This window comes from Oncorhynchus keta, chromosome 32 (assembly GCF_023373465.1).
Source record: "Oncorhynchus keta strain PuntledgeMale-10-30-2019 chromosome 32, Oket_V2, whole genome shotgun sequence".
NCBI lineage: Eukaryota > Metazoa > Chordata > Actinopteri > Salmoniformes > Salmonidae > Oncorhynchus > Oncorhynchus keta.
In genome coordinates, this window is record NC_068452.1 from 461,352 (window position 1) to 472,269 (window position 10,918).

General features: G+C 44.9%; 1 protein-coding gene across 3 annotated transcripts in view; it reads left to right on the forward strand.

Moving 5' to 3' along the window:
- The first annotated feature begins 1,267 nt into the window (after positions 1-1,267).
- LOC118364812 (SH3 and PX domain-containing protein 2A-like) overlaps positions 1,268-10,918 on the forward strand; it is a 75,201-nt gene continuing 65,550 nt past the window's right edge. For all 3 annotated transcript variants that reach the window (XM_052490293.1, XM_052490294.1, XM_052490296.1), the window contains exon 1: positions 1,268-1,461. In XM_052490293.1, coding sequence (XP_052346253.1) covers positions 1,404-1,461 — 58 coding nt within the window. In that variant the 5' untranslated portion in view covers positions 1,268-1,403. The remainder of the gene's footprint in view (positions 1,462-10,918) is intronic.

Consider the following 10,918-nt stretch of genomic DNA (forward strand, 5'->3'; position numbering starts at 1 on the left):
AGAAATATATAGAATTGGTGTTGTTCTATGTGAATATATCTATATGGACATATATATCTGGATGTCTATAGAAGCGTAGCAGTGGATCCTAAGAAAGTGAACATGAAATGTTGAAAATTCTGGAAATCTCTATCACCCATAAAGAAGAGGATATTGGCAGCATTGCCAACACTGCAGCAGGCAAGACCAAGGACAGAAAAAGCAAATATCCTGCTAGCTGGTGCAAGAATTCTCCTTCCACAAATGATTTCCATTAAAATCCCAGCTCTAACTATAGTCTCACTGTCAGCTGAATACAATAGCTTCAGTTGTTTCTCTTTAGCTGGAGGGTCGTCTGCCCAGAGCGGCTGACCACTGATGACACCAGGGTAGGAGCTAGTCCGTCTGGTCACAATGGTCAGTATTCTGACCTGACTTGGCTGGCCATTAGAACAATATAAGGGCATTATTCATGATCCTCTGTAGAGAGCTACAAAGAGGCTAATTGAGGCAGGGTATTGACTCTGAAAGGGCTATCATGCCTTCTTGCCACTAGGGAGGGAGCGAGACATGGTTACAGACCTTGGATTGGTCATCTGGTCTCGGGTGAAGTGTGTGTGTGTGTTCACTCACAGCGACAGCCCAGGAGAATAATTTCCTTAACCTCATTAAAAAGTCCACTAACTGCATCGTCATCCTGATGAAACACCAAGCTGTTCCAAGCATCATTCTGCCCTCTGCAGTTAACACACACACACACACACACACACACACACACACACACACACACACACACACACACACACACACACACACACACACACACACACACACACACACACACACACACACACACACACACTCTCTCTCTCTCTCGCCACCAGCAGTCACAGCATAGCACAGCACACCACAACACACACCCATTCAGCAGGGCTAGTTCCGCTCCGCAGTCCGCATGTCCTTAATTTAGCCGTAGTTTAGCTAGCAACGTAAACCAATTATAATCCATTAAGAAGACAAACAGATCCTCCCTCTCTTTCTCTCTGATGAAGGAAATGAGGAATAGGGGAGTTGAAGAGGAGGAGGGAGGGAGGGAGGATGGTGGTGCCGTTTCAAACGTCACATGACCAGGTTGTCAGTTGGCCCTACTCATTTCTCTCTCTCTCTCTCTCTCTCTCTCTCTCTCTCTCTCTCTCTCTCTCTCTCTCTCTCTCTCTCTCTCTCTCTCTCTCTCATACATACTCTCATAATCGCTCACTCACTCACTCACTCACTCCTCAGACACACACACACACCTCTGTCTCTGCGTGCGGGCTGAGCTGTGTGTGTGTACGTGTGTGTGTGTGTATGTTAACGAGGTCAAGGAGTGACAGACACCCTATGTGTGTCTCCTCTGTGCTGCTGTCCTTCACTTGACTCTCATCATGTCCCTCTGTTGTTGCTTCTTTTTTAGGGACTATGGATCATCCAAGCGCAAATCAGGTAAGTCTTTCCACCGCCCTATTGATTTCAAGTGTCTTCATGTTTTCTACAGTATGTATGTTGTAAGACATTGTAATTCTGTCAGCAGAGTAGATGGAGGGAAACTTTACCCCCATTCTTCTCATCCTGTAGCACTGAATGATCTGTCATCCTGGTGAATGGTACTTGTCACACAGCGTGATCTATCTTTCCCCTTAACTGTCACTTTCATGTCTATCTCTCAATGTGGGTTTTGTTTACTTGTCGGCTAACGGAACGGAACAGAACCGTGACAGACTGTTTGACCAGTGTTTTTGGGATGCGTTCCAACTGAACAAACCCTCTGTATAGCCTCGTCTTGCCTTAAGCCTTGGGTGGGGTCGATAAAGTATTGAAACTCCTGGGGATGTCTCTGCAAGGATAGCCGTTGATGTTCCTGTTCTGTCTGCCAGGATTAATTATTTTCTGTTGTGGGGAGAGACAGATTGCATCCTAAATGGCATCTTATTCCCTATATAGTGCATTACTTTTGTCCAGAGCCCTATGGTCAAAAATAGTGCACTATAAAGTGAATAGGGAGCCGTTTAGGGCACAACCAAGGTCAAAGCCGTTAAAATGTTTCTTGGCTGTGGGCTCTGGTTTAAGGAATAGAGATCGCTTTATATGACATATACAGTTGAAGTCGGAAGTTTACATACACCTTAGCAAAATACATATAAACTCAGTTTTTCACAATTCCTGACATGTAATCAGAGTAAGAATTCCCTGTCTTAGGTCAGTTAGGATCACCACTTCATTTGAAGTATGTGAAATGTCAGAATAATAGTTGAGAGAATAATTTCTTTTCAGTTTACATACACTCAATTAGTATTTTGTAGCATTGCCTTTAAATTGTTTTAACTTGGGTCAAATGTTTCGGGTAGAGTAGTCTAAGGCACTGCATCTCAGTGCTAGCTGTGCCACCAGAGATTCTGGGTTCGAGTCTAGGCTCTGTCACAGCCGGCCTCGACCGGGAGGCCCATGGGGCGGCGCACAATTGGCCCAGCGTCGTCTGGGTTAGGGAGGGTTTGGCAGGCAGGGGTATCCTTGTCTCATCGCGAACTAGCGACTCCTGTGGCGGACCGGGAACAGTGCACGCTAACCAGGTCGCCAGGTGTGCAGTGGGTTGGATGGGCATTGTGTCAAGAAGCAGTGCGGCTTGGTTGGGTCGTGTTTCACGATGCCATCTATTTTGTGAAGTGCACCAGTCCCTCCTGCAGAAAAGCACCCCCACAACATGATGCTGCCAAACCCGTGCTTCACGGTTGGGATGGTGTTCATCGGCTTGCAAGCCTCCCCCTTTTTCCTCCAAATGATGGCCAAAAAAGTCTCCAAAAAGTACGATCTTTGTCCCCATGTGCAGTTGCAAACCGTAGTCTGGCTTTTTATGGCGGTTTTGGAGCAGTGGCTTCTTCCTTGCTGAGTGTCCTTTCAGGTTATGTCGATATAGGACTCGTTTTACTGTGGATATAGATAATTTTGTACCTGTTTCCTCCAGCATCTTCACAAGGTTCTTTGCTGTTGTTCTGGGATTCATTTGCACTTTTCGCACCAAAGTACGTTCATCTCTAGGGGACTGAACACTACTAATGACTTCAACCTAAGTGTATGTAGACTTCCGACGTCAACTGTACATGAAAGTAATGTAGAGTGTGAAGGATGCTGGGGAAGATCGTAGAGGGAGACGCCGTTGTGTATACTGTATCACTACTGTATTGGAAAGTGGGTAGGTTAGCCTGGTTCCAGATCTGTTTGTGGTGTCTTGCCAACCCCCACGGTCAAAGACCTGGCAGGACTTGGCTGGATGGGTGTATGTGTGTGGTCGAACATACTAGGCTATTCAATATGACTGACCTATGGGATAGGAACTTGTTCAGTGTGTCAGACATATACTGTGACTTAGCTGTTTATCCATACATTCATACTTAAAAAGGATTTGAGGTCGACATTAGCCATCTTAACGCGTTAGCATGGTGATGATATAGACATAGTTGCTTAGCCATAGCAAAAGCTATACGTGCGTGAGTCACCATTATCAAATCAAAGTTTATTGGTTGTGTACACAGATTTGCAGATGTTATCGCAGGTGTAGCGAAATTCTTATTGCGAAGTTAGCGCGGAGCTACAAACAGGGTGATCGTGTCTATCAGCGCCATCTTATCCGTGTTATGTTTTATCTTAAAGGGATAGCTCAACCAATGTGTGTTTTCGTAGATGGAAGGTGTGGACCAAAGCGCAGCGTGGTACGTGTTCATGATTTTATTAACTGAACACTGAAATACAAAACAACGATGTGAATAAACGAGAAAAAAAATGAAACAGTCCTGTAAGGTGCAGAAAACACTAAACAGAAGATTAAACACCCACAGCCAAAATGGGGAAAACAGGCTACCTAAGTATGATTCTCAATCAGAGACAACGAACGACTCCTGCCTCTGATTGAGAACCAATACCAGGCCAAACACATAAATACTACATAGAAAAAAGAACATAGACTACCCACCCCAAATCACGCCCCGACCAAACTAACACAAAGACATAATAAAGGAACTAAGGTCAGAACGTGACAACATGTGCATCATAAAGGGATAGCTCAACCAATATGTGCATCTTAAAGGGATAGCTCAACCAATATGTGCATCTTAAAGGGATAGCTCAACCAATATGTGCATCATAAAGGGATAGCTCAACCAATATGTGCATCATAAAGGGATAGCTCAACCAATATGTGCATCATAAAGGGATAGCTCAACCAATATGTGCATCTTAAAGGGATAGCTCAACCAATATGTGCATCTTAAAGGGATAGCTCAACCAATATGTGCATCTTAAAGGGATAGCTCAACCAATATGTGCATCTTAAAGGGATAGCTCAACCACTATGTGCATCTTAAAGGGATAGCTCAACCAATATGTGCATCTTAAAGGGATAGCTCAACCAATATGTGCATCTTAAAGGGATAGCTCAACCACTATGTGCATCTTAAAGGGATAGCTCAACCAATATGTGCATCTTAAAGGGATAGCTCAACCAATATGTGCATCTTAAAGGGATAGCTCAACCAATATGTGCATCTTAAAGGGATAGCTCAACCACTATGTGCATCTTAAAGGGATAGCTCAACCAATATGTGCATCTTAAAGGGATAGCTCAACCAATATGTGCATCTTAAAGGGATAGCTCAACCAATATGTGCATCTTAAAGGGATAGCTCAACCAATATGTGCATCTTAAAGGGATAGCTCAACCACTATGTGCTTCTTAAAAGGATAGATCACCCAATATGTGTTTCTTAAAGGGATAGTTCAGCCGAAACCATGCTAATATTGGACTTCTATGGGTTTAGAAAATGCTACCTAGCTAAGTAAGCGGTTGGTGACAGTGGCTAAATAAACAAAACAAAAGCATGGATTGCCCTCTGTTCTTGTCCATGGACTACTTTCAGGGTAAGATCAATAAAACCAATAAGTAGATTTGGTCATTTAGGTGAACTATCCCTTTTAATATCTCTCTTTCCCACACACATAGGTTGGGAGAGTGAAGGGAGAAGCAAAAGTCAGACTTTTGCATGAATTTTTAAATAGAAATAGGAAATGCTTTGTGGTTAATGATCAATGACATTTCTGTTCTTTCTGAAGCCTAAAAGGCAACTTTTTGATCGTTTAGTAGTGGCTGACTGCCCATATCTACAAGCCAATGTGATGTTCAGATTGTTTGTTATATTGCATGGTGATATCAGGGTGCTTTGTAGTAATATTATACTGTAATAATTTACCTTTAACTAGTTTTCCTTCTAACTTTGGTCTTATTTTGTTTTCAATCTGTTTTTAAAATCAGTTCCAACATGCTTCAAAAACATTGAGTTTAATCAGAATCACTAATAGCAGTTAATCAAAGTCAATCATCATTTGCTAAATGTAACCGACAAGTAGTTTTGAGCATAGAACACGAACCCAACGAACTTCCTTAAACCACCAGGTTCTCCAATTCCCCGAATGAGATCACATCTATTCAATTAAATCCTTTTTTCTTTTCTTTACCAGAACCCTCATTTAATTTCATTGGAAACTGACTGCTTTAAATGAGATATAAGACATTGGTGCCTTTTCCTCATCCACTTCCTGAGTGCTAATCTAGGATCAGTTTAGCCTTTTAGATCATACTGAATGAGATTACATATGGACAGCGAGGACCTAGTTCACCCATTTGACAGGTTGTTGCGTAATAGCCTTAGTTTTTACTTAACTTATTGGGTTTATTCAGATCCCCATGAGCTTTTGCCGAAGCAGCAGCTATTCTTCCTGGCATCCATACAGAAACATCAAACATGACAGTAACACGGATACACTGATAGACAACAACAGTCACACAAATGGGAAATACAAACAATACAACTAAAGAATAATGCGTGTGTGTGTGTGTGTGTGTGTGTGTGTGTGTGCGTGCGTGCGTGCGTGTGTGCGTGCGTGCGTGCGTGCGTGCGTGCGTGTGTCATGACCTGACAAGGGATAATTCTGTAACCTAGTTATAGCCTCAGGGTAATGTTTATTTCTGGTCAGGTCAAGTGGGCAGGTAAAGTCCGAGCCTGCCCATTATGTCTGAAGGGAGGCTGGGGCTTCAGGAATCCCATGATAGGCTGGTGCTGCTACATGTCTGATGGAAATCGACCAATAATGGTATCTCTTTGCATATGAAAGATAGCCTCGCCATATCTTCCCGACCCAGGATGTGAACTCGAAACCCTCGACATAAGAACACAGCATATAGGTTCCCTGTCATTCGTTCCTCCGCAGGAATCGCCATAGGAGAAGGTGACTCTCTTATCTGTATGTTAGAACCAGTAGTTAAGTAAGTAGTTAACACGAGGGACAGGGTTATGGTAGCACGCTACTGTAGTTTGTGGTGCTTTTCATTTGGGTTTTAGCTGCAGGATAAGTCTAGAGATGGCATAGTGTTATAGCCTTCCCATAGACTCTGTTTACAGTATGGTCTGCATGGCTACATGTCTGCAATGCCACAAAATTGCATGGAGTTAGTTACAGCACATAGGCAACACCACTAACTGATCACATGACCTTTTCCAAGTTAATACTGATTCTTTTATTAACTTTGGATGTTTTATTCAGCTTTTACACAACATTCGTCCCTTTTAAAAAAAAACAATTTCACATTTACTTTCTTCACTCATCAGCTTAATCTACAGTGCATAGTGGTGGAATAATCCTCATATAAAAAACGGAAACCTCCTCAGTCCAGATGAAGACCTCGGAGGTAATAAAGGCTGCGAGGAAGATGAAGATCAGAAGTGGATGGGAGGGGGTCCCCTCCTTCCTTCCCCGTCAGTCCTAGAGAGTTTCTCCCTTGCATGTGAAGGCCAGATGCAGTGAACAGAGGTCTGCTTCCCAAACGGCATCCTCTTCCCTTTATAGTGCACTACTTTTAAGCAGGACTCATAGGGCACTGGTCAAAAGTAGTTCACTACAGAGAATAGGGTGCCATTTGGGACGCAAGCCAGAGTGAATGTGGAGGCCACGGGTTGAAAGAGAATGTCAGTCTGAGTTTACGTGGCATGGCGCATAAGATTCCAGCGTGACGTCAAAATGCCTAATAGGGTTGATGTGGGGCCTGCCGGGCTGGGGAGAGGAGGAGTGTGGGCGTTCGATTGTGCATATGTGTGTGTGTATGCGTGTGTGTATATGTGTGTGTGGGCGATTCTTTTTTGGGGCGTAACACAAGGAAGAAGACAACGCCACATGTTAATGACAGCTCATCCTCCCAAGAAACAACAAATGTAGTCATTCTTCCTGCCTCGCTAGGACCTTGTCATTCTCTGCATTGAACCTCATCAGGCAGCGAGCTCTTTAAATGTCAATGTTACATCCTTTGCTATTAGGCATCACTACAGACCCGGGTTTGATCCCAGGGTGCACAACTGGCCCAGTGTCATCCCAGTTAGGGGAGGTTTTGGCCGGTCGGGATGTCCTTGTCCCATCGCCCTCGAGCAATTCCTTGTGGCGAGCACGGCGCACGTACGCTGACTTCGGTTGCCAATTGTGCAGTGTTTCCTTCGAACCCGTTGGTGCGGCTGGCTTCCGGGTTAACCGGGCGGTGTGGCAAGAAGCAGTGCGGCTTGGTAGGGTTGTGTTTTTGGTAGGACTCACGGCTCTCGAACTTTACCTCTCCCGAGCCCGTACGGGAGTTACAGCGATGGGACAACACTGTAACTACCAATTGTATATCACGGAAAAGGGGGTTAAAAAGTGCACCAACAACAAACAAAAAAGTAAGAAAACTCATAGCTCTTTCACCCAACATTGGCTGCAGTGAGTGCAGTCATAAGCCACTGCAGTATAAATACAGACAGTCCAACAATGCCCAACACTGAGAGATATTTGCTCTCTATTGTAGTGGTTGGCTTGGAGAGTGTGTGTAGCTGCGTTTGCCCGAGCTCTCGTGAGAGGGGAGGAATGGCGAGAGTTTGAGAAATGGAGAGAGAGAACCAAACACAGTCCCAGTCGAGAGAGAGAGAGAGAGAGAGAGAGAGAGAGAGAGAGAGAGAGAGAGAGAGAGAGAGAGAGAGAGAGAGAGAGAGAGAGAGAGAGAGAGAGAGAGAGAGAGAGAGAGAGAGAGAGAGAGAGAGAGAGAGAGAGAGAGAGAGAGAGAGAGAGAGAGAGAAAACAGACCAGACTCCGAAACAGATGTAGCATGCGCTATTTGGCCTCACCCCTCACTCTGTCCACCCACACTCTGTGACTCCCAGCTGGGTGAGTTAGCGACTATTTTGTCACCGCTCATGGCCGTTCCACGCCAGTATTTTGTCATCGCCACCGCCAGTGTTTGTCATTGCTAATGGTTAGCATTACTCTCGGTTTGGGATTGTCATTGTGATCAATGTGAGTGGTTGGTTCACATTTGGGTGTCGACTCAATAATGGTTCGTAGTAATTTGTTGTTTCGAGCTGTGGTCTTGTCGTTGGCAATGTTTGTCTTGTCTGTGATCCTCGTTTGTCATTGTGAATGGTTGTCTCACAGTTGGATACTGTGTCTTCAATGCTAACTGCTGTCGTCTCAATATTGGTTGTTTCTTGCTGTTTTTCTCGTCTTGGCATTGGTTGACAAGTGGTTGTCACTTCTTTCCGGACACATCCTGATGTGTGCTGACAGCGAGCTCTGTTTGGTACCGTCACTAGGCCCAGCATGCTAGAGTCTCTCATTGCTTTGACTCACATGCATTTATGTTATGAAGACATCTTGGAAATGGGACTTGTTAGTTTGGCAACAAAATCCTCCAGACAGATTCCAACACTTAACGTGTTGTGACATCTGTTGTGAAATGTATTGTAATGTTTTTTTAAATGGTCTATCTGTCTTAACTTTGCTGGACCCCGGGAAGAGTAGCTGCTGCCTTTGCAGCAGCTAATGGGGGATCCATAATAAATACAACTGAACATCGACCAGACAAGCTGTCTCAATGTCTTTCAGTCAAAACATATTTCACAATTTCTCTGCTCTGCTTGAACCCCCCCCCGCCTATCACCTATAGAGTGATTGTAGGCGGGGGGATGAGTGATTATGGGGGGATGGATGAAAGACAGAAAGAGACAGAGAGAGGGAGAGAGAGACAGAGAGAAGGAGGGAGTGAGAGAGAGAGAGAGAGAGAGAGAGAGGAGAGAGAGAGAGAGAGAGAGAGAGAGAGAGAGAGAGAGAGAGAGAGAGAGAGAGAGAGAGAGAGAGAGAGAGAGAGAGAGAGAGAGAGAGAGAGAGAGAGAGAGAGAGAGAGAGAGAGAGAGAGCGAGCCAGACAGCAACTGGCTTTTCCAAACATAATCTACTAAATCGATCAAATTACGGGACAGATGGCTAATAAGCCGTTCCAAACAAAACCTGGAAATTATTGACCTTAGAAAAGCAATTTGTCACCGCCATAAGTTCCTTAATTGCTGGGTAATGTGGACATTGTGGGGTTGGTGGAAGGAGGTAAATGACCCACACCATACCAGCAGGAGGGAATAATAAAACACAGTGACCTGAAGTCTGCTCGGGTTAGTGGGCCATCATCAGAGAACCCTGAAAGGAATTAAGCATTGTGTGTGTGTGTGTGTGTGTGTGTGTGTGTGTGTGTGTGTGTGTGTGTGTGTGTGTGCGTGTGTGTGCGTGTGTGTGTCTTTCTGTGTGTGCATGCAGCAGCGGTCTCTCCACTCTCCAGTTAATATCAATCATGTGTTGAGTGCTGCGCTGAAAGAAACGTCTCATCTCTCGCTAGCCGGGTTTAGATTGGAGGGTGTATGTTAACTGGGGTTGAGCCGGCTGACCCGGCCACTCGACAAGCCTCCCTCGGGGGACCAGCATCAATCTCCTCAGCTCCGTGCGACTCTGGAGAGAAAGAGAGAGAGAAACAGCGAGAGAGAGGCTCTGACCTTTATTATATCATTTGAAAACTGAAATGGATGTGAATTTTCCCTCACAGCAGGGGAGTGTGAGGGAATGGAGTGGAGGTGTGGTAGGGGTCGAGGTTCACAGGGTGGGAAAAAGGAACCTCCTATGGTGTTCTGGCTCGAATGAATTCCCTCCTGAAATGATTTCAAGGAGAATGTCCCACAATATTTTCAAGATAATGATATCCCACTATGCATTCGGTTGGGCCATTTTCCTTGTTCTCTGCAGGCCGCTGTCGTTTCCCAACCCTTCATATTGGTTATGGTTGGGATTTATGGCCGGCCCTGACAGCTCTAGTTTTGTCTGCGTGCCCAGGTGAAGGATGATTTCAGACGTGCTTCCGAGAAGAGAAGGATAGATAAACCTCATTGATGACGACAGATACCCTTGCCTAGTCCCCCTCCTCTACCTTTTTTCTAATACCCAGTTTTCACAGATTTTGATATAATGGACACACACACACACTGACACACACACCCTGCTGACGTGTGACATTTAATTTCCTGACGAGATGGGGATGTCTGAGCTGTGTTTGTAGAGGGGAGCCCCCCCCCCCCTGACAATCCAGGACGGGATTGAGGGAGAGAGCGGGATGAAGGGAGGGGTGTGCCACGAAAATATGTGTCAGCCCAGGATCATGCGAGGCTATTTCAATTCTACTGTTACACTCTCAATTGCTACAATATGTGTTGCTGAAGAAAGACAGCAGACATGTCTGCAATAACAGTCTTCTGTGATGGTCTCATGCAGTGAATCACAACCACACGAACATGGATTGATGTGCTTTCTGCAAAACACTGTGTTTTGATGTGAATCTGTGCTCTCTACCAGGGCAAAGATATTATGTTTGGTTTGCGCTCTAGAGACTGTTCAGTTCCTGCTGTTTGTGATGAGGAGGGAATAACAGGAACAATATGATGTTGATGAGATGTTTGTGTGCTGAGCACCATGGACTGAATAACATCCCCTTTTCCTCTCTTCCTCCCTTTCTTCTCCCCTTCCTC